This window comes from Salvia splendens, chromosome 4 (assembly GCF_004379255.2).
Source record: "Salvia splendens isolate huo1 chromosome 4, SspV2, whole genome shotgun sequence".
In the NCBI taxonomy this organism is placed as follows: domain Eukaryota; kingdom Viridiplantae; phylum Streptophyta; class Magnoliopsida; order Lamiales; family Lamiaceae; genus Salvia; species Salvia splendens.
This window is the reverse complement of record NC_056035.1, coordinates 9,749,234-9,774,211: the sequence shown is the minus strand read 5'-3', so window position 1 is coordinate 9,774,211 and position 24,978 is coordinate 9,749,234. Positions and strand designations below refer to the sequence as shown.

The following is a 24,978-nucleotide window of genomic DNA, read 5'->3' as shown; positions in this document are numbered from 1 at the left end:
TTTATTTTTTTCATAAAAGTAATTCAGATTTGAAGCGAACCAAATTTGAATCAAATCACTTCATATAACAATGTAAAAAACTATATCTTACACTTAAAAGTACTTCATCTTATATTGTAATCACTCATCTCTTTAATAGTTTGCATGAACTCCAAAAATTCAAAACCAAAATAGTAAAAAAAATGTAGACAACAATGGAATCATCCTAGACTGTAATCTAAAGACAACAATTGATTTATCTTACCAGTCGTTTCCTCAATTACGAGCAACAATCTTGGGTCCGGCCTACAGGATTGCCCACCCCCAACCTTTACACATACATCAGTTGTTTTACATGTGTTCAAACAATTGAAATAAACAAAAAAGAAACAATCAGAATTCACCACAAATACACTAAAAATTGAATCAAAATTTAAGTATGAAATCACTTCATCTTATATTCAAATTTATTCATCTTTTAAATGTAATAACTTCACCCGAGAAGTAGAAACATTTTAGTTAAAATAACTTCATCGTATTAGGAAATCACTTCATCTTATGTTGTAACCAATTCACCTTATGCAGTTAAAATGAATCATCCTAGACTGTATTCTAAACACAACAATTGATTTCTCTTACCAGTCGTTTCCTCAATCACGAACGACAATCTCGGGTCCGTCCTACTGGAATGTCCACCCCAAGCTTTACACGGACATCAATTGTTTTACATGTGTTCAACGATTTCATTTCAAAAACTTGTCTAGACTTCACCAGATATCAAATTCCATCTGCATGTTATCTTTACAATTAAAAAAACCCAAAAAAAACAATAAGAATTCACCACATACACTAAAAAATGAATCAAAATTCGAAATTAAAGTATGAAAGTCACTTCTTCTCATAATCATTTAAGTTAAAATGAACCAAATTTCAACAATCCAAAATAAGAAAATATTATCTAGGGCCTTCGAAAAAGGACAAAATCTAAGAACGTGATAACTACCTTTCAATTTCGAAAGTCTTGTTTCGACCATTGTGAATTTCGCCTTCTTCAGATAGGTTTTTGCGTGAATTATAAGTGGTGAAAGTTCAATACAGAATCCCAGCGGCGTGGAGAGAAAATTGGGCGGAGATGAATTGTGTGTTTGAGAGAAAGCTGAATAGATACCACTATAATTAATTCCTGAATTTTAGGGAACTCTATGTTGACCTAATATAGAATTACTAAATAACCCTTGGCTGAAGTAATTTCCCTTTGTGGTGAATGACGGAAGCTAGATGTCCCATATCTAATCTCATCCATAAAAAATATGATCCAATGGCTATATTTTATTCTCTAGTTCTACACTTAGGTGGCCATTTGCATTTAAAGGGACCCTATATATATATATATATATATATATATATATATATATATATATATATATATATATATATATATATAGGGAGATGATCAAAATAAGTATGTGTTTAAATCCAGAAATGCAGACCAAATCTTGGCCCTAGGATTAGATGATCTAATGGTCAATAATTAACCAAAAACACGGAAGGTCATAATTAAGCAATTTTAGGTCATATTATAATATTTGGGTTTAATGTCATGCTAAGATCGTTTTAGGTCATGCTTTGTTAGTATGACCTAAAAATTACCTAATTATGACCTAAAAGTGACCTAATTATGATATTGTTCTGTGTTTCTGTATTTAAATCTAGTTTTGCATAGATCAAAACCCTATATATATATATATATATATATATATATATATATATAGGGTAGTGTTAAAATCCTATATACCACTTAGATTTAAGTTCCGTTTTTATTGGGATCGTTGGATCTTGAGTATGAACGATCTAGATTTAATTCTTATAGTAGCATTCCGTAGTTCATTATTTAGTTTATTTCGTGCATTATGAGGGTGAATTAGTAATTATATGTGCTCAAATCTGGAGAAACCGAGGAGTCGAGATTTTAGAGGGATACACCCACTACTTTCCATGTACTCCACGCCTCATTCATCATCATCCTTAATTACTCCAGCTTCTCTCTCCATTTTTGACTTCTCAAATTCCAGCCAAACCCTAGCCGCCTCCACCACCGTTTTCGCCGATACAAGCTTAAATTCATCCGCTGTTACCTTCGATTTTCAGTCATCCGTTCTGTTCTGAACAATACTCCACCGCCACCATCACCGTTTTCGCCAATAAGAAGAGGTAGGGTTTTCGAATGTGTATGTACTAGTTTAATTTTCGAGTTGCAACAACCCTTTCTCCAAGTTTCGCCTGTAACACACCACAATTCAACTGCATACCACCGACCGGCCGTATTTGTTAATACAGTCTAATTCCCCTTTGTTTCGTTGGATTCCTTCGCAGTTCTTAAAATGACAAAAAGAGGACGACCAACAAATTCACAACAATCCCAGCAAGAGGGTGAGCCTTTGTTTTTCATTTGCAATTCGAATTGATGTTTATTTTTGGATTTTACTCCGACATGGTTTAACATAATTTTGCAATTCGAATTGATATTTTATTTGCAAAATATCTGTTTGTTCTGTACTTGTTAAAATCTCTTCATTATTTGCCAATGTTACTATATTATTTGAATATGTGAATGCATTATGATCATTTCTGTTTTAAATTGTCAGATAACAAATGTAATATTAGTATACTCATTAATTCATATAATCTCTGCATTATGTTCAAATGTGATTGCATTATTTTACTATATCCTTGAATTATGTGTAATGCTGTTTTATACAGTAAAAGAGGAAAGGTATTTAGTGTTACATTCTGTGTATTAAAATTGTATATCTATGCATTATTTACCTATATGATTACATTATGAATGTTGTTGGTGTGGTTATAGATTGCGGAAGAGTAAATTGAAAATCTGCTTGTTCATTAATTTTTAAAATCTCTTCATTATTTGCCAATGTGTCTACATTATTTTAAAATGTGAATGAATAATGGTAATTTCTGTTTTATATTGTCAAATAACAAATCTAAAATTAATATATTCATTAATTCATATAATCTCTGCATTATGTTCATATGTGAATGCATTATTTTCATATATCCTTGAATTATGTGTAATTCTGTGTTATACAGTAAAAGCGGAAGGGTATTTAGTGTTAGATTCTGTGTATTAAAACTGTATATCAATGCATTATTTTCCTATATGATTACATTATTAAAGTTGTTGGTGTGGTTATAGATTGTGAACGAGTACATTGAAAATCTGCTTGTTCATTACTTGTTAAAATTTCTTCATTATTTGCCAATATGACTACATTATTTGAATATGTGAATGCATTATGGTATATTATTTCATTATTTGGATTTGATAGTGCATTATGTAGCCTGTTTTTTTACATTACGTTTGATTTTGATATGCAGAGATGCAATTGTGTATGAGGACAACTAAAAACAAACGGTGCAGAGTGAGTTCCTTTCGTTGGAACTGTTCAAAGCTGTCAGCCCGGTCATTATAGACACTTGGTGCTCTTACTTGAATAACATGGAGAAGCTGAAGGCACCAGATAGTAGTTGTCATTATTTTGATTGTTGTAGGAAATACGAACTATCAACGGGCTGATGAGTACTTCAATGAGTTAACCGCACAGTTATTAGAGTAATTCAGTGTTATAGAATCCAATAACGAACAAAAATTCGGTGCATGTATCAGTTTAAACGTTGTTATTATTGAGTGCGTACTACACCCTAACCCCTACACTTATTAAACCATTAGGGGTAACAAGAAACGTGTGGCAAACATCGAAACACGCCACATCTTATTCGTATACATTGCAGTTCAAATATGGTGCATTATATAGTCAATAAAATCCATTACTCGTTAACATTCGGTGCATTATTCGTATCAGTTCGTTTCCATTCGGTGCATTATTCGTATCGATTTAAACGTTGTTATTAATGAGTACGTACTATACCCTAGCCCCTAGGCTTATTAAACCCTAAGGGGAAACAAGAAACGTGTGCCAAATATCGAAACACGACACATCTTATACGTATACATTGCAGTTCACAAATGGTGCATTATATAGTCCACAATATCCATTACTCGTTACCATTCGGTGCATTATACGTTTATGTTTAAACATTGTTATTAATGAGTACGTACTATACCCTAGCCCCTAGGCTTATTAAACCCTTAGGGGAAACAAGAAACATGTGTCAATCATCGAAACACGACACATCTTAATTGTATACATTGCAGTTCATATATGGTGCATTATATAATCAATAATATCCATTATTCGTAACCATTCGATGCATTATTTGTATCAGTTTAAACGTTGTTATTTATGTGTACGTACTATACCCTAGCCCCTAGACTTATTAAACCCTAAGGGGAAACAAGAAACGTGTGCCAAACATCGAAACACGACACATCTTATTCGTATACATTGCAGTTCACATATGGTCCATTATATAGCCAATAATATCCATTGTTCGTTAACATTCAGAGCATTATTTGTATGTTCATTACTTGACTGATTCTGAACATTATTTGGCTATTTGAATGCATTATTTATCTTGTTTTATGCATCACGTGGTTGCTGTTGTACGTACTAGACCCTAGCCCCTAGGCTTGTTAAACCCTTAGGGAAAACAAGGAACGTGCACCAAACATCGAAACACGGCACACCTTAAATGAAACGGGGCTGGATAAATGTTCATTACATATCACAAATAATGCATTACAGAAACTAAAACCACGCATTACACTACATAATATGTACATTATGTATATCTGTTTTAAAAAATGCCTACGCGCTATGCATGTGCAACCCCGAGGAATTACTGCAGCTCGTGTATTTGGACAACGTTTTTTAGACTTAGAACATACTACACCCTAGCCCCTAGGCTTGTTAAACTCCTTAGGGAAAACAAGAAACGTGGGTAAAACATCGAATTACGGCACAACCTAAACTAGGGGCTAGGATAAATGTTCATTACATACCACAAACAATGTTCATTATAGAACCTAAACTAAACGGGTAAGGATAAATGTTCATTACATACCACAAACAATGCGTTACAGAAACTAAACTACGCATTATACTACACAATATGTACATTATGTATATGTGTTTTAAAATATACCCACACGTTATGCATGTGCAACCCCAGACGAATTACTCCAGCTCGTGTATTTGGACAACATTTTTTAGACTTAGAACATACTACACCCTAGCCCCTAGGCTTGTCAAACCCTTAGGGCAAACAAGAAACGTTCGCCAAACAACGACACACGGCACAACTTAAATTATAATATTGTCAAGGAGTTGATCGAATATTTGTTTGTTCATTACTTGGTATAAGCTGTTCATTATTAGGCGATGTGATTACATTATTTGCCTATGTGCATGCATTATGTTCATTTCTGTTTTTAATTGTCAACAGCCAAATGGAATATTTGTTTATTCATTACCTCATATAATCTCTGCATTACGTTCATATGTTAATGAATTATTTTCATATATGCATGAATTGCCGTTGGTCATTGTTGAAATAGCTTATGCTCATTAAGTAAATGATTATGTTCATTAATGTGTATATTTGTATTCATTATATGTCATGTATCATGCATCATGTCAAAGTTTTTTTATATTGTCAAGGATTTGATCGAATATTTGTTTGTTCATTACTCGGTATAAGCTCTTCATTATTAGTTGATGTGCTTACATTATTTGCCTATGTGCCTGCATTATGTTCATTTCTGTTTTTATATGTCAACATGCCTCCTTCGAAGCTAAATATGGCTGAGATTAAAAATTAAACGAAATCTGCATAAAATAATATGAAAATCTGCACAAATACTTAGTGGGAAATCTGCATAAAATAATACGGCTAAAATTATGGAGCATTCCATAACTAACTACAAATGTTAATCTCTATTATGCCCTTTAAACGTTTAAAATTTAAGAAATTAACTAATTATATGTCAATGTTTTAACCATCCGATCACAACAAATCCACGGCTGAGATTAAAAAGGAGATTGGATTAATAGTGGAAAAAGGATTTGAATACAATCCTATATATATATATATATATATATATATATAGGGTAGTGATCAATGTATAACTAATCTTAAGTGTATAACTAGAGAATAAATCTCAGCCACACAAATAAAGGCAACAAATATTATTTATTTTAATAATGTAAAATAGGCGAAGGTTATTTTTGGAAATCTCTTTATGAAATTCATAAGCTCATACGCTAGATTCATTTCCTTCCAGATTGAGATTGTCGATGTTCTGCTCCAAAACAGAAAAAACGAGTTGCTGAGATCGTTCTTCTTCATCTTCTCCGCGGCGCCGAAGTGGAGGCATTTCACGGCGGTGATCACGCACCAGATTTTCAAACTGTAGTTCGAAATTAAGTTGATAAATGTGAATATGATGGAGAAATTCGATTCCGAGAATTCCAAACACCAGAGTTTTGAATTGAATTTTGTAATTAAGTTGATAAGTGTTAATACGATGAAGAAATTCGAATTCCAGAATTCTAAACACCAAATTTTCAAATTGAAGTTCATAATTAAGTTGATAAATGTAAATATGATGGAGAAATTTGAAGAGGAGAATTCCAAACGCAGCTTTTCAAATTGAATCACATAATTAAGTTGATAAATGTGAATAGGATAAGAAATTCGAATTAGAAAATTCTGAACACCAAATTCTCAAATTGAAGTTCATAACTAAGTTGATAAACATGAATCGGATAAAGATATCGGAGAATTCGAGAATTCTAAACACCAGATTTGGAAATTGAAGTTGAATCACTCTCACTCTAACCCTGGACACATGATTATAACCATATTTTTACTTCACCGAGGTTAACAAAATACATCACTATACCCATGATTTTACTTCACTCTTGTTTACAAAACACATCACTCTTATTCTGATTTTACTTCACTCTTGTTTACAAAACACATCACTCTTATTCTGATTTTAATTCACTCTTGTTTACAAAACACATCACTCTTATTCTGATTTTACTTCACTCTTGTTTACAAAACACATCACTTTTATTCTTATTTTACTTCACTCTTGTTTATAAAACACATCACTCTTAGCATGATTTTACTTCACTCTAGTTTACAAAACACAACACTCTTAGCATGATTTTACTTTACTCTTGTTTACAAAACACATCACTCTTATTATGATTTTACTTCACTCTTGTTTAAAAAACACATCACTCTTATTATGATTTTACTTTACTCTTGTTTACAAAACACATCACTCTTATCATGATTTTACTTCACTCTTGTTTACAAAACACATCACTCTTATTATGATTTTACTTCACTCTTGTTTACAAAACACATCACTCTTAGCATGATTTTACTTCACTCTTGTTAACAAAACACATCACTATTAGCATGATTATATTGCAATTTGAGGCTTCAAAAGCGATTGTGATGCAGATGAACAGCAGAGTAACGGAATCCGTAATCATGCTCTTCCAGTTGAAACTGTAATCAATCGTGAATGAGCGGTGTTGCTGATTCAATTTCGTTGAAATTAAGCATTGTTGCTGAGGAAGCGCAGCTCAATTTTGATAATCAACACAAGTATTATTTAAATTGTCGTTGTTGCTCCGATCATTCTCACCTCTTTCCCGACGCCAATTCGCTCAATCACGCTGCTAACAATTAGATTATTTACTTTTCACGGCATGGATAATAAAATCTAATTAAACCATACAAATAATTAAAGATGAAGAAGTCTTCCAAATCCCAGAAATTAAAGATAATTAAAAGATAGCAAAACTCATCAAAGCCTCAAAGACAAATCAAAGACTCCTCCGACGCGGTATAGTACGACGACGAGGAGGAGGAAGAAGGAGACGAGGCGGAGGACGACGAGTAATCATAGTCGATATTCTTCCTCGCATTGCGGCGCTCGAGCCTCGGCTTCGAGCTGGCTGCACGGTGGCTCGAGCTGGAGCTGCCGCCGGTGACGGATTCAGAGTCACTTTTGCGGCGTTCGGCGAAGATTTTGGGAAGGCGATGCATTGTTGCGATTGCACGGAGCAAAATCCATCAATCGGGAAGCTGGTGAGCTTCCTTCGGTGGAGAAACTACAGTTTGCAATGACGTAACCTAATTTTGGCTATGCAATGACCATTATACCCCTGCCTTGTTATTGTGGAGTAAATTTGTGATTGGGGGAACTAATTCCTCTTTAAATTAGAAAATTACATGTATTAATACTAGCCCTTGATTTTCTTGATCTTGTGGCTGTGATTTGTTCTCTAGTTATTTGGTTAAGGGGTGTTTGCCATAGATCACTACCCTATATATATATATATATATATAGAGTCGTGATCATATGATAACCCCTAAATATCGTAATAACCCTATAACCAAATCTGGACCACACATATTTCTAATCATGCGGTTGAGATTCAAACTTAGATTTACTTCATAAAAAAAACGCGGGGTAAAACTGTCATTTCTCTCATTTAATTTCTGAATTTTGCCAAATATCACGTAAAATGATAAAATGATAGGTTTATTGCATAGAATGATAGTTTTGAGATTCAAACTTAGATTTACTTCATAAAAAAAAGCGTGGGGGTAAAATTGTCATTTCCCTCATTTAATTTTTGAATTTCGCCAAATATCACGTAAAATGATAAAATGATAAAACGATAGGTTTATTGCATAGAATGATAGTTTTGCCGGATAGAATGATACTCTGAGTTGATAAAATGATACTTTTGACTGACTGATAAAATGATAGGTTTATTGCATAGAATGATAGTTTTGCCCGATAGAATGATACTTTGAGTTGATAAAATGATACTTTTAGCTTATAAATGTTAGGTTTACTGCATAAAATGATAGTTTTGCCGGATAGAATGATACTTTCAGCCGATAGAATGATAGTTTTGTCGGGTAGAATGATACTTTCAGCCGATAGAATGATAGGTATTTTTGGTGTATAAAATGATATTTTTTTTAATAAAATGATACTTTTACCTGATAAAATGATAATCTAAGCGGATAAAATTACAGAAACCTTATAAAAATGATAGTTTTTCCGGATAGAATGATACTCTGAGTTGATAAAATGATACTTTTAGCTTATAAATGTTAGGTTTACTGCATAAAATGATACTTTTGCCGGATAGAATGATACTTTCAGCCGACGGAATGATAGTTTTGCCGGGTAGAATGATACTTCAGCCGATAGAATGATATGTATTTTTGGTGTATAAAATGACATTTTTGTTTAATAAAATGATACTTTTACCTGATAAAATGATAATCTAAGCCGATAAAATGACAGTAACCTTATAAAAATGATACTCTGAGTTGATAAAATGATACGTTTACTGCTTTGTAGGTTTGTATATTATGTATTGTGCCGATTATATTAGGATTATTGCATAGAATGATAGTTTTGCCGGATAGAATGATACTCTGAGTTGACAAAATGATACTTTTGACTGACTGATAAAATGATATATGTTAGGTTTATAGCATAGAATGATAGTTTTGCCAGATAGAATGATACTCTGAGTTGATAAAATGATACTTTTGACTGACTGATAAAATGATAGGTTTATTGCATAGAATGATAGTTTTGCCTGATAGAATGATACTCTAAGTTGATAAAATGATATTTTTGACTGACTGATAAAATGATAAAATGATATATGTTAGGTTTATTGCATAGAATGATAGTTTTGCCGGATAGAATGGTACTCTGAGTTGATAAAATGATACTTTTGACTGACTGATAAAATGATAAAATGATATATGTTAGGTTTATTGCATAAAATTATAGTTTTGCCGGATAGAATGATACTCTGAGTTGATAAAACGATACTTTTGACTGATAGATAAAATGATAAAATGAGCGAAATTCAGAAATTAAATGAGCGAAATTTGGATACGTAAATTTTATCATGAGCGAAATGACATATTTACCCCCACGCTTTTTTTTATGAAGTAAATCTAAGTTTGAATCTAGACCACGTGATTTTAAAAATGTGTGGTCCAGATTTAGTTATAGGGTTATTACGGAAATTGGGGTTATCATTTTAATGCACCCCATATATATATATATATATATATATATATATATATATATATATAGAGTCCCATTATTCACAAATCCACTCTTAAAGACCGAACCACCGAATCATACCAAATTAGGGTTTTTTGATCTAGTTTTTTATGGATGAGAGGCACAAATTTATAATTTATTTTCACCTTCATCACGAGCCTATTTTAATTCATCCGAAGGTAAATAAGTCATACAAACATGTTACAAAGATTTAAATTCATTCCAGTAGGTTTTTACTTCATTCCAGTAAAAACCTTATCCAATGAAGTAATAACGTTTCTGAATGAAGTAATAAACGCACTTGAATAAATTGCATTTTTTAATGTAAATAAAGTAAAAACTCAGGTCAATGAATTCAAATGAAACATATGTTGAATCATTTCAAAATCTACTGGAAGAAAGTAAAAACATGTTATAGTTTCAAGGTATTACGTACGGAATGAAGTAATAAATCTATACAATGAAGTAAAATGGGCTTGTAATGAAGACCGAAAAATTTACACAGCAGCACATCTCATCAAAAAAACTAGATCTAATGGCCCAGATTTGGTCTCTAGTTCGGTCTTTAAAATTGGTTCGACATTGATCACAACCCTATATATATATATATATATATATATATATATATATATATATATATATATATATATATATATATATATATACTATGCGATTTTAGTCTAACAAATCATCTACTACTTGTATTTTTATATTTTTTATGAGTTTGTAAATACATTAGGGAATATTATATTTTTAAAATATACTATAACTTTTTAATATTATGTATATTAAATTTGGGATGATTCCATAGGAGTACTTTATTTTATGGATAACTATTGTCTCATCTCTATATTAAATTTTGTAAGAGGCATCGTTGACTTGAACAAATGAGGAGTCGCATTAAATGAATGTGTATTATACTTCTTTCCCTCAAATAAAAATAGACACTCTTTTTATTTTGGTATATTTTATAAAAGAAGTTTATTTTTATTTATTGTAATTTTCCTTCTTCTAACAATAAGATAAGTACTATTGTCCACTAATAATACCTAAATCACTTTATCTTTCTACGCATAAACTATCAATTGTGCATTAAAATCTGTGTCATCACAAAAGTGTCTCTCTATGAAACGGGTAGAATACAATTTTAAATATTATGAGCTTTCATTAAATATTACTAAATCGCTTCAAGTCAATTGCTTTTTAACGAGCGTCGTTAATACCATGCATTGAAGAGGACTTGAACCGCTCTTTTGCATGAGCATTCGACTCTTGCTTTACGTATCTATTGATAAACTTCATTTTATATTGTTTTCTACTATCAATTGCTCGGACTTCAAGACTCCAAATCATTGTAATTATCTATAATTATTGTAAATTCAAAATCTTGGACATGCCACTGGATCCCAACTATGCCAAGCTAACTACATCCTCATTTTTTTTAAAAATTTGGGTAGAATCCAATCTGATAAGCAAAATTAGATGAAAGTAAAAGTAAGTAATTACCTAGAATTTTGACAGTAATTTGTGTGTGTCCGTACTCTGTGAGAAGGAATGTCGTTTAAGAGCAGAGACAACTACATTTATTATGTATGTATATAAGAGAATCCCTCCAAAATCTCTTGGTTACAGCTCACAAGCCCACTGCCCCATTTCTCAACCAACGCCTTGAGAGACCCCTTTTTTTTCTCCTCTCTGCAAGATTTCATTCGCGCAAACAGGAAAGAAAGAGGGGACCCTTTTTTCATTTTTTACTTCTTAATTCTGATCCCCGAGAAAAAAGTTTGATCTTTTTTCGAGAAATGTATCACTGGTCTTCATCAGTCAGAGTTGATGACGAGTTCCAGAAGCTTGTTTCTAGAATCAACCCGCCGAGGTAGCATAACAATCTCTCTTTTTTCATTCAATTCTCTTAAACAATTCGCAATTGTGCATGCTGGACTGTTTTTGTTTCGATCAAAATTCGATTTGAAGGGTGTTGATTCGAGAATCTTTTTCTTGATTTGGAACTCTTGTAGGGTGACTATTGACAATGCATTTGATGACAAGGCGACGCTGATAAAGGTAACCTCGAATTTGCTCTGTCACTGTTTGATTTGAGAGGAATTAGGTTTATTAATTATTAGGATGTGAAATTTTGCAGGTTGACAGTGCTAATAAGAGGGGGAGTCTGTTGGAGGTGGTGCAAGTTCTTACTGATCTCAATCTGCAAATCAAGAGGGCTTACATTTCTTCTGATGGAGGATGGTTTATGGATGGTCATTTTTCCTCTCTTTTTATTTATTTATTTATTTATTTATTTATTTATTTTTGCATTTTGTGTTGATTGGGAATCTGGTGATTTTCTTCATGTTGATGGCTATTTTCTTCTGAAATGCAGTTTTTCATGTCACGGATGAATTTGGAAATAAGGTCTATGATGATAACATTTCTGAGAAAGTTCAACAGGTATACTCATATAACCACTTTTTTATGAAAAAAAAGTAAGTAAATCGTTAATTTGTATAATTACTATAGATTGTAAAGTTGGTGAGACTTTAGGGAATGCTGAAAACCAGTTAATCTTTAAATTCAGTTTTTGTTTAATAGTGAGAGTATGTTCTTGAATGCTTATGAAACACAGTTTTTTCTTGTTAGTTCTTATAATTAGTAGTACATCAGTTCAGAAGTAGAAAATTTGGTGAAAAGTAAGATTGTGCACAAGATGAATGGCACAGGAAAATGGAATCTAATTAGATCTGAACAGTTACTGTGATGCAATACAGACAGTGGCATAATTAGATCTGAGCAACCCGTGTTTGCTGCTTGATTATTTTCAATTGTATGATCTTCATGTTGAAACAACTGTTTTACTATATTACAGTCCCTGGGACCAAGAGGGTGCAGCTTCCGAGCGCTGGAGAGGTCCGTTGGTGTGCAGTCCGCTGCAGAGCATACAATGATTGAGTTATCTGGTCCAGACAGACCAGGATTGCTATCAGAGATCTTTGCCGTTCTTGCTGATCGTAAGTGCAATATAGTTGCTGCAGAAGTATGGACCCACAACTCGAGAATGGCTTCTGTTGTTTACATCACTGATGAAGCAAATGGATTGCCGATAGATGATCCTGATCGGCTTAATAACATCAAGCAGCTTCTTCTCTATGTTTTAAAAGGCAGCAAAGAATGGCAAAGTGCCAATACAGCTGTCTCCGTTGGTTCTACTCAAACTCAGAGAAGGCTGCATCAAATAATGTATGCTGACCGTGATTATGACAATCTTAATGTTGGTAGCATGACAGATGAACGGATGAAGCCCCTCGTGGCTGTTGAAAACTGTGTAGAAAAGGGGTACAGCATCGTGAACATGAGCTGTCCGGATCGACCTAAGCTGCTCTTTGATACAGTATGCACCATAACCGATATGCAATACGTGATTTTCCATGGAACTATAAACGCTGAAGGCCCGGAGGCTCAACAGGTAACAATTTGCTGTATATGCAGAGGAGTCAAATGCATTGAATTATTTGAATATGCAATTAATACTCCAGCAAAGCTTTATTTGGTTCTTGGCTTTCATCCTTGTCGGTCTTACTGCCACTTTCTGTCATATGCTTCGCTTCGCTAGGAATATTTCATTCGGCATACGGACGGATACCCCATTAATTCAGAAGCGGAAAGACAGCGCGTAATTAATTGCCTCGAAGCAGCAATTAAGAGGAGATCATCTGAGGTGCAACTAAAAAAAATATTCGCATTAAAAATTTTACTTGCTCGTATTGTAAAAGTGCCCCACATGACTTAACATATGTTTAATGCAGGGAATAAAACTGGAATTATGCAGTGATGACAGGGTTGGCCTTTTGTCGGATTGCACCCGTATATTCAGGGAAAATGGTCTCTCAGTCATCCGAGCTGAGGTCACAACGAGGGGCACGCAGGCAGTGAACATTTTCTACGTGACTGATGCGTCCGGAAACACTGTCAAAAGTGAGACCATCGAGGCAGTAAGGAAAGAAATCGGGCTGACCATACTGCACGTGAAGGAGGATGCATACCCCACCTCACTGTCTCAGCAAGGTGGCAGATTCTCTCTAGGTAGCATCTTTCGCACAAGATCTGAAAAATTCCTTTACAACTTAGGCCTTCTAAAATCATGCTCCTGAAAAGTTAGCCATTGTGGTAAATTTTAGTTGGCTTAAACATATACCTTAGTGCAGCTCGAAGAGCTAGCAAGGTCGTTGTCTTCTTAAAAAACGGTTCGGTTAGGGCTAAATGCAGTGACAGTAGTATATTACTAACCCTGTAAAGCTTATAACTGTATACTTCAGTTCAGTGTTTTTTTCCCTTATTTGTTGTAAATTACATTAATATTCTTGTGCTAGTTTAGCAAATTTAGCAAAATACCTTAAAAGGGGTCAAAGATTTATGTTTGCCTGATAATACTGATTATGTTTGGACAGATAGATAATCAGTGAATGTAGATTTAGATCCCTATATAAAGAAACAAGAGGCATTGAATTTGGATGAATGATGGTAATGGAATTGTTGTGCCACAGGGAATGTGATGCAAATAGGCCAACCATGCTGAAAATGATGACTTGTGCATAAATATGGAAAACAAATACCCCTATATACTATTGCCATATTATGTGTGTGTGTGTGTGTGTAAATTTAGTATACATATAGGTATGGTGCTTTATTGATTATTGTTATGACAGTGTTAGAGCAGTCACTTGTTATTTTCTTGGCCTTGTGGAAATGTGTAATCTACTTGCGCTGGTCCCGCAGACAAAAATTCTGAAAAGTATAGTCATAATAAATTGTCTCTAAAGAGTAAGGAATTTATTGCTCTCTCTGAACATTTTTTAAAACTATTCAAATTTATTATATTATTTGAAAATATAATGCTTATTTTTTAAAGTGAACTTTGAAATTAGTCATCGGAAAATGCTTAAAACTTCTTAGGTCTTTAAATTAAAAAATAAAAATAAAAATATCGGTATAACTGTACAAGTACAAATAGATCCTTATTTTCTAATTTTACCTTGAGCAGTAGAAAATGCAAAAAAGACATTGTTTCCCTAAAGCTTGGTTTAGGAAAATAAAACGGCCAAAAATTGAATGAGGATTTACGCCATGTCTATAGGTACAAGTGAACAATGTCTTAGTAAGGATTTACATATGATGTTTCTAATGCACTTATTATTAGCACTAAAATAATATATTAATAAGTGAACAATGTTATTCTAATGTAGCTACAGGTATGTATACAATTCAAATCTCATGCAGTATTTATGCCACATAGTTGAAGGTTGTTTTAACTAATTAAAGCAAAAATAAACAATGATAAATAACATATAGAAAACTGTGCTTTAGACGAGAAGGAAATTGATTTCATTGACTCTTTTTAATTAATATAAATCCAACATCCAATCGTGACTCAAAATATACTAAGACGATCACAAATATAATCATAAACACGTACGTACAATTTCGTACCATGAACTTGTACTAACTTATAACAGTTCCTATGATTTATTGTCTTCACAGCTAGTCTCAAACATCCTTAATTATTTAGACTTGAGTATTGCTAAAACACAGCCGAATATTTAATTATTTGTTAAAATAATCAAATCATTATGAATATGAATGATTTAAAGTAAAATAAAGTTTGAATATTGGATAAAGAATTAGAATAACATCAAAGTCGACTACTCTTAAAACTTGAAATTTTAAGAGTCTGGCTACTCATAAACAAATAAACTAAATTAATTACATGGTAAACATACTAACAAGCTAGATAAACTCTTTTGGAGTATTGTTTTGCTAGATCAAACCCAGATGATGTATGGATTTGCAAAAAGTGTAAAGGTATTGTGTGTCCAAAAACTAAGCCGTAATAAATTCGCATTTTACGAAAAAAGTGGGAGACTGTCGGTTCAATATGGAACCAACTCAGTTGCTCATCGCCCTTGTTCGTCGGATTGGTCGTATGGGCATGTCACCTGACCTACCTATATGGCTCCGCCGGGCTGGTGTACGCGGATTTGCGGTTCCTACTTCAATTTCTGTAGCATTACTTTCTTAAGTTGTTAAAATATTAAAAATGTAGATGACAAATCCCAATACCCAAAAGCATTGCAAGTTACCACTACTTGTTTCCTCACCTTCCCATGTTTGATTCAATGAGGAACGATCAAAGAAATGGGAAATTATACACTAATTAGGGTGGAGTGAAATAAGGTAACAAATAAAGGCGAAAATAAAATACTCCTAGGAGTGGACAGCAGCAGCATATGGATCAATTATTTCAATACGGTTAAGGGGAATTTATTCAACATGCAACCATCTCAAAACAAGTACAATTCCCTCAAACCTGGATTATCGCAAAAAAAGCCTCTTGATTGCTCTAAATCACTTTACTCCACCCTTACGCCACTGGAACTTCACCACAGTCACTTATCACAACCCTGAGCCTCGGGCAATCACCTCTATCAGTTTCTTGTGATTCAATCAACCTAACAACATCCATACCCTCCAGAACTTGTCCAAATACGACGTGCTTCTTGTCCAGCCATGCTGTCTGTGATGAAATACAAAACAAAATGTCAAAACCACTTTTTGATTACAACCATCAGTTTAGCTGAGATTGTGATCAACTGAACCGGTATGCCAGTATTTATTAGTATTATGGAATAATTTTCGTCGGAAATGTGTTTTACACGGTCTTTCTCACAGTTTAGGGGCACAATCTCACATGTGATCATGGAAAAATCAGGAAAGCTTCTAGGATAGAACAGAGTCAAAAAGGTTGATGAATGGCAGTATCATGTTCAAGGAAGGAGAGAAAGATGCCAGCAGAGTGACTCAAAGACTTCTACTCTAATGAAGTTATTCTAAATGATCAGAAAAAAATTCTTCAGACTAAAAAACACCAGGTAGAGTAGTTCATGTCAACATATATTTGTGGACTTGTATATTTTCTTGTCTACTGGAAAAGTAAAGATATCTCAAATTAAAGTATTTTCCATTTAAGATGTATAAGAAAAAAAATTGGAGTTGCAGCAGGTCCAAGAGCAAATTGTTGTTTGTTCTTCTAAGCACAAGAACTGACCATATATATGGATAGCCTTTTAAGCTTGCATTTTAGTAGTTGCAAACTTTGTTTAGGTTCTGTGAAAGTAAGTAAGTTTAAACCAGAATGCAGTATACCTTGACAGTACAAATGAAGAATTGGCTTCCATTGGTATTGGGACCAGCATTTGCCATGCTAAGAACTCCAGGTCCAGAATGAACCACTACAGAAATAGAAGAGTACTCGCTTACAAATCAACAACAAAAATAATAAAAAAAAAGCTCCAGTAAACTCTATATTAGAAGGAAGGTTTAAACTCACAGTTAAAGTTCTCATCTTTGAATGTACGTCCATAAATGCTCTTTCCACCAGTGCCCTAAGAACATAATACATAAATAAACAACACAGTCATAATTAATACAACACTCCAGACTTTACATCTTACAAATTTATTTCAACATGAAAGGAGAAACAAAAATAAACACTGAAAACAGAGCCAAAGCTAGCAGGATATGGAGGAGAAAAATACAAGCTTCGATTAGATTGGAAAAAGCTGGACGCAGAGGATTAACGATGGCAAGATGTTTGGTGAATTCAGGCTGCTCCAGTTATGAAATTAAAGCCTACCCTACTAGTTAAGACATAAGTTCCTTACAGTATTGCCATAATGCCATATTCACTAAAGCTCACAGAGGTTTGGATCCAATAAGGCATGCTTAGGAACTAATATCTTGTTGCGACTACTTCAAATACAAGATATGTGTTTAAACTTTCCTTCCTATCCCAAATATAATGTAAAAGCATTCCAACTTTGAAGGCTTGAGAACAGTAGCAAAAAGAATGCGACATCAGAAAGGGAAATGTGACAGATAAAATAACAGCTTACATTTCCTTTGTCAAAATCTCCTCCCTGAATCATGAAATCCTTGATAACACGGTGGAATGACGAACCTTTGTAACCAAATCCCTTCTCCCCTATTCAATAAAATATCCACAGAGCATAAAGCAAAAATCAATGTAGTTAAATAATAAAATGTTATAGACTCTAGAGTGTGAGTCAGCATAGGTACCTGTGCATAGAGCACGGAAATTTTCTGCAGTTTGTGGCACATCATCACCGTACAAACCTATAACAACCCTTCCCACAGACTTTCCTACTGGATTTCCAATGCTTATATCGAGGAAAACTTTGTTTGTCACTTTCGCTTGCAATGTAGCTTCCTGAATGAAGAATGAAAGTTAATAGCTATGACAAAAATGTCATATGGGATAAGACAACATATGTGATCAGCATAAAGGATTGGATGTTGTTTCCTATTCCTTGTACGTAGGGTCAAAAAGGACTTAAAAAGCATTATAGTTTCATTACTTGACCTGATTACTAGTAAGAAAGTATAATGTATGTGTGCAATAATGTAGCACAAAGATAAACCCAAACTTCTCTGGAAAAATGTCTCAATAACCAAATTCAAACTTCTGGCAGGTTGGTTGAAACAGAAAGCTTTTAAGAACAAACTCTCTCCGTCCCACAAAGATTGTCCCATTTTCCATTTTCGTCCGTCCCATAAAATTTGTCCCATTTCACTTTTTACCATTTTTTGTAGTGGACCTCATATTCCACTAATTCATTCCTACTCACATTTTATTATAAAACTAATACTATATAAAAGTAGGACCCATATTCCACTAACTTTTTCAACTCACTTTTCATTACATTTCTTAAAACTCGTGTCCGGTCAAAGTGAGAAAATCTTTGTGGGATGGAGGGAGTAATAAACGCTAAGAAAAAAGCTACACATGAAAGACATAGTTGATCTACCTTTTACTGGTTACATATCAGATTCCTCAAAAACTGATTGGTTGCTAATTTTCAACATAAGTAAGAACAGACACTATACAAATAATTTAAACCTCACAATCAGATAATATAACACATCCCAAAAGTTCACAAGGATATGGCAATTTTTCGTGTACTCTTACGTTCCTTCCAATTTTAAACAGGAAAAACAATCACTAAACATTCAACAAAACAATTCATAACTACAAAATGCTAGAACACAAGAATCTAAATATCCCAAACAAATTCGCATTTCTCCTAAACAACATAAAAATGATCACTGAGCAAACAATTAGTGAAAAATCCAAAATGAGCAAACCTCAGCCACAGCTCGGACTCTGAAAGGCATGGAACCGATTCTACTCCTAGTCATACAAACCAATCGCGGCAACGTCAGACCGGAGAAATAGGTAGATGATGAGAATGAAGAAAATGCACATTTTGGAGCGAAAGAGCAGACTGAGGTCGTAACTTTGACAGGTGAGACACTTGGTGTGGTTGAAACCGAGCTAATATTCGACTGAAAAGTAAAACGAATGTAGACCTTGAGCGCCATAAAAAGAAGAAATGTGCGAATATGAGGATTTGGAGGATATAGCCTTACCAGAGATACATATGACGCTGCCATTCTTAGTACTTCTCTCCGATGAAGTGACTGTTTGTGCGTGTAGAGAGAGAGAGAGAGAGAGAGAGAGAGAGAGAGAGGATTAGGAGGAATTTGCAATGCGGTGGCTAGCTGTAGTTGAAAAGGGTTCGAGGGAAGGAGTAACGGGGGTGACGATATTTCCAATGACAGGAAGGGTATTGTATCTTTTGGTAATGACAAGTATGTCCTCTCTCAATATTCCCCATTCCCCAACCGCAAAGAAGGCGTCGTTAGCCTTGCTCACGAGGTTCATCTCGCTATATCCGCTCGACCACATCCTCACCGCATTGGTGTACTTCCGCTATGTCCTTTTGAACTCGGGCCCAGCGCTTCCAAAGCATCTCGTACTCATACTCGGTTCTGCCCTTTGGCCGTTGAGGGTTGTAATTTTTGGTGGCCCGATCCCAGAATAGTCAGTACTTTTGGGAGTTGCCGATATTGGGGTCCTTGGAGACATCTATATCGGTTGTCGCCAAAAACATCTCCTCGAGACTATACTTTCGAGACTCAGTGCCATCAGTCACTGCCTTCTTGTCCTTGCCCTTCTGAGGGTCGGTGGTCTCCATCTCACTGATGTCATAATCATCCGGCGACAAATCGTTAAACTCACCGGTGTTGGAACACGTAGTTGAACTAGGAACAATTGAGTTGGCTGACATTTGCAATTTTTGTAAAAATCATGGATTAAATATGCCCGGTCAATGGATTTTGACCAAATAATAAATGTGACGAGACATTTAATTTTGTGAAATTAAATGACATAGCGTCGATCTACATTTTACGTAGATAAATGTAGTATATTCACTTTCTTAAATCCGATTTCCGGTGAGTGAGAAATAGTGGATTAAAGTTGGGCATAATTAGCTTTTAATTAAAGCTTGGAGTTGGAGCTTAGGGAATAATTAACTAGTGTTAATTATCCCACATTGGAGGATTAACACAAATTTTAATGTGTTTAAATTAAGTGACTTTATGTTACTTAATAATTATAGTGGACCAAGATGGGTGAAAGAGCCCACACGCGCGCACACGCGCGCGCCGCTGCCGCCGCCTGCCCGCCCGAGCCCGTGCTCGTGCTCGCGGGCCCGGGCCCGAGCCCGATCCCGATCCCGATCTTGATCTTGGTCTTTGGGTGGTCTTTGGGCTTGGTGCTTGGCCCAAACTAATCTTTTTAGACCACCGCCGAGTCAGCAGTCCAAGTGGCTTGACACATCGTCAAGCGAGGCACAGTCACGGCTGCCACATAAGAAATCCACACACTCCACACGCGAAAGGCACACTCCTGCCACACGCCTGTAACCGACGACGGTTACGAATCTGCCATGATGAGCCTTCAATAGCCATACCACTGCATTACTACACACAAACAAGCATTCTCTGCATTCATAAGCTCTCTCCCTCTCTCTGCATTGTTTTCCTGTCGAAAGCTCTGCCCTCTCCTCCATCCAGTTCGCCGGAGCTCTGTTGATTGCGGTGCTGCTTCACCAGAGACGTAGGCGTTTTACCTTTGGGGACGACACGCCAAACCGAGAGCACTACCGGGGCGTATCTCGTCTTGCGGGAAGAGGCCTCCTCGACTCGGCTAATTCACGGTTTAGTTGTTTCGATTTTCCGTTGTAATTTTAAGTTCAGTTTCTCCTTTTGTATTCTTTCTTTTGGGTTGTATTACGCCCGGTTGTATCTCTTGTAATCCCCAGAAACCAACAATCGCAAGACGAGATATAACTTGTTTCTGAAGGAATTTGGACACTAAACTGAACCTAAAAACTTTCGAAACATTTAACACCTTTGCTGGAGATGTCGACTGAATTCAACACCGCTGCTACCACCACCACCGCCGCCATTTCCTCCACCATGGCGACCACTGAATTGGTCAACACTTCATCGATCCCCTCGATGATGCCAACCCCCGGCTTCCCAGCCGCCTCTTCAACTGTCCCATGGGTTTGGGACAACCCTTTCGGGGCGTCCACTGGTTCCACCTTTGGTGGTTCGGTTGGTTCCACTTTTAGTGGTTCCTTCGGATCCTTTAATGGATCGAGTGCTGGGGCCTTCGGGTCTCACACGAATGCTGGGGCCTTCGGGTCTCATGCGGGTGCTAGTCCCTTCGGGGCTGGTACGACCATGGCGGGCTCTATGCCCAACATGAATGGTGGGGGCTCTATGCCTAACCATGTTGTTGGCTCCTTCGGGGGCAACGGAATTGGTTTCTTCCATGGACCAAGTGCGGCACCTTTGGCACCAAGAATGATGCCACCTGCCGAGAAACCACCAAAGTTTGGAGGATCTGACTTCAAGTGGTGGTACCAAAAGATGTTGTTCTACTTGACAACATTGGGCGTCGCCAACTTCCTCACGGAAAACGAGCCGCCTGCGCCAAGCGACCAAGAGACTAGGCTCGAAGTCATGGCGGACTATGAAGCTTGGAGAAAAGGGGATTATCTATGTAAAATTTTATTTTAAGTGCATTAGATGATAGGCTCTACAATGTATACTCCAATGTAACCACATCTAAACAAATGTGGGAAAATAATGCTGCAGGGACTGAACAAGTTGTAGCTTCCAAATTTATGGACTACAAGATGGTCGATTCTCGACCTGTCATGGAGCAAGTCCAAGAGCTCCAAATGATCATCCACGCACTAGTGGCTGAAGGGATGACCTTGCCCGATAAATTCCTAAGGTGCACGATCATTGACAAGCTTCCTCCCAGCTGGAAGGACTTCAAGAGCTATCTCAAGCACAAGCGAAAGCAGATGAACCTTGAAGACTTGATCGTGAAGTTGCGCATTGAGGCTGATGTGCGCAAAAGCGACCAAAAGGCTAAGGGCTTCACCCCAAATAAAGCCAAAGCCAATCTGTTGGAGCGGGGCGGTCCCTCCAACAAACACCCTCGCCCAAACCGTCCAAATGACAAAGGGAAGGGAAAGCAGCCTTCAAAGAAGTTTGAAGGGGACTGCTACAAATGTGGCAAACCAGGGCACTTTGCAAAGGACTGCCGCAGCTAGAAGAAGAAGTCGGCTGCCCACGTCGTTGAGAAGGAGTTCAAGGACTGGGATGAAAATGACCTCATTGCTGTGGTCACTGAAGAGGTTAACCTTGTTGATAACAAGGGTGGCTGGTACATCGACACCGGCGCTACTGCTCATGTCTGCTCAGATAGGAGCAAGTTTGCCTCCTACACGGCTGTTGAAGGGAAGAAAATCAACATGGGGAATCAAGCATCGTCTGAAATCCTCGGCGTTGGCAACGTGATTCTCATGATGACGTCTGGCGTCACAATCACTTTGAAGGATGTGCTGCATGTCTCGGAACCTAGTGTCAGGATCAATACTAGTTCATAAGGGGTTTAAACTTGTATTTGAGTCTGATAGGTTTGCTTTGTATAAGTTTGGAAAATCCCTCGGAAAAGGTTATGTAACCGATGGGCTTTTCAAGCTTAGTGTGGCAACTCGCAGTGTTGCAAAGCCATTGGCGAATAATAATAAAGCATCTACTTCCTCTTATTTGACCGAGTCTTCAAATTTATGGCATTGTAGATTGGGACATGTAAATTCAAAAGCCATTAAAAGATTAGTGAATTTAGATTTACTAAAGGCTAATGAAGTGGATACCCAAGATGAATGTGAAATTTGTCTTGAAGCAAAAATGACTAAGTTGCCATTTCACTCAGTTGAACGAAGCACAAAACCCCTTGAATTAATTCACACGGATGTATGTGATTTAAAGATGGTGCAAACTAGAGGTGGTAAAAAGTACTTTATCAATTTCATAGATGATTGCACAAGGTATTGCTACATTTATCTTTTAAGAAGTAAAGATGAAGCAATAGAAGCGTTCAAAAATTATAAGAACGAAGTTGAGAATCAACTTGGTTGTAAAATCAAAACGATTCGAAGCGATAGAGGAGGCGAATATGTAGCCCCGTTTGAGGAGTTATGCAACGCAAGTGGTATAATTCATCAAACAACTGCTCCATATTCACCACAATCTAACGGTGTTGCAGAACTCAAAAATCGAACTCTAAAAAAGATGATTAATGCACTGCTTCTGACTTCAGGATTACCACATAACATGTGGGGGGAAGCTGTTTTGACAGCCAACTATATCTTGAATAAGATTCCTCTCAAAGGAAAAGATGTTACTCTTTATGAGCTGTGGAAGGGAAGGAAGTCATCCTATAAATACCTCAAAGTGTGGGGGTGTTTGGCAAAGATGATGGTTCCTCAGCCCAAAGAAGTTGCAATCGGACCTAAAACGGTTGATTGCATCTTCATTGGATATGCACTTAACAGTAGTGCACATCGATTTGTTGTTCACAAGTCTGAAATATCGACTATCACAGTAGGAACAACAATTGAGTCGAGGAATGCAGTATTTCTCGAAAATACATTTCCTTGTAAAGACAAGAAAAAAATCTCAACCAATTCTGAGACAAGAATTGAAGAAGCCACTAGTTCTAAACCAGTGGAAGAAGAAGCCACTAGTTCTAAATCAGCGGATGAGGAACCTGAATCGCGCAAGCGTGCAAGGCCCGATCCAAAGGATACAGTACTAAGACGTGGTAATAGAGTCAGAACACCAAAAACATTTGGTCCTGACTACATTGCTTTTATGTTAGATGAAGAACCGACATCTATAAAAGTAGCATTCGATGGCCCAGACGGGTTACATTGGAGAGAAGCTGTTCAAAGCGAAATTGATTCAATTTTGCTAAACCACACGTGGGTGTTGGTTGATTTGCCCGAAGGTGCTAAACCCTTAGGATGCAAATAGATCCTTAAAAGAAAGTTTAAGGCCGATGGAACAGTTGATAAGTATAAAGCCCGATTAGTAGTAAAGGGTTTTAAACAAAAGGAAGGACATGACTTCTTCCATACATATTCACCTGTAACAAGGATTACATCTATCCGAGTGCTTCTCGCTATTGCTGCATTGCACAATCTTGAGATTCATCAAATGGATGTAAAGACCACGTTTCTAAATGGTGAATTAGAAGATGAAATATATATGGAGCAACCCGAAGGGTTTGTAGTACCTGGACAAGAGAAAAAGGTATGCAAGCTCGTAAAGTCTCTATATGGATTAAAACAAGCGTCATTGCAATGCACTTGAAGTTTGATAATGTGATGTTATCAAATGGGTTTAAAATCAACGAGTGCGACAAATATGTCTACATCAAGAGCACTAATAACTGTCATATTATAGTGTGTCTATACGTTGACGATATGTTAATCGTGGGTAGCAACACTCAAGTAATTAACGATACAAAGCTCATGTTAAAGAGAAACTTTGACATGAAAGACACGGGTCTAGCCGATGTAATTCTTGGAATGAAGATTCTAAGA

The 24,978-nt window shown here is 36.0% G+C and overlaps 3 protein-coding genes across 3 annotated transcripts in view; 1 reads left to right on the top strand and 2 right to left on the bottom strand.

Annotated features, from left to right (window-relative positions):
• Positions 1 to 24,978, bottom strand: part of LOC121798419 (DEAD-box ATP-dependent RNA helicase 21-like) — a 794,448-nt gene that overhangs the window by 352,717 nt on the left and 416,753 nt on the right. The gene's annotated exons all lie outside the window — the stretch shown is intronic.
• LOC121798432 (ACT domain-containing protein ACR4-like) lies at positions 11,736 to 14,480 on the top strand. The gene is made up of 7 exons (XM_042197434.1): positions 11,736 to 11,966; positions 12,109 to 12,154; positions 12,234 to 12,348; positions 12,471 to 12,538; positions 12,954 to 13,550; positions 13,698 to 13,802; positions 13,891 to 14,480. The coding sequence occupies exons 1-7, from the start codon at positions 11,893 to 11,895 to the stop codon at positions 14,233 to 14,235; spliced, it is 1,350 nt and encodes a 449-aa protein (XP_042053368.1). The 5' UTR covers positions 11,736 to 11,892; the 3' UTR covers positions 14,236 to 14,480.
• Positions 16,353 to 19,765, bottom strand: LOC121798453 (photosynthetic NDH subunit of lumenal location 5, chloroplastic-like). The gene is made up of 7 exons (XM_042197463.1): positions 19,589 to 19,765; positions 19,304 to 19,504; positions 18,218 to 18,368; positions 18,034 to 18,122; positions 17,469 to 17,523; positions 17,285 to 17,370; positions 16,353 to 16,655 (listed from the first exon to the last, which is right to left on the bottom strand). Exons 1-7 carry the CDS (start codon positions 19,610 to 19,612, stop codon positions 16,503 to 16,505), a joined length of 759 nt encoding a protein of 252 aa, XP_042053397.1. The 5' UTR covers positions 19,613 to 19,765; the 3' UTR covers positions 16,353 to 16,502.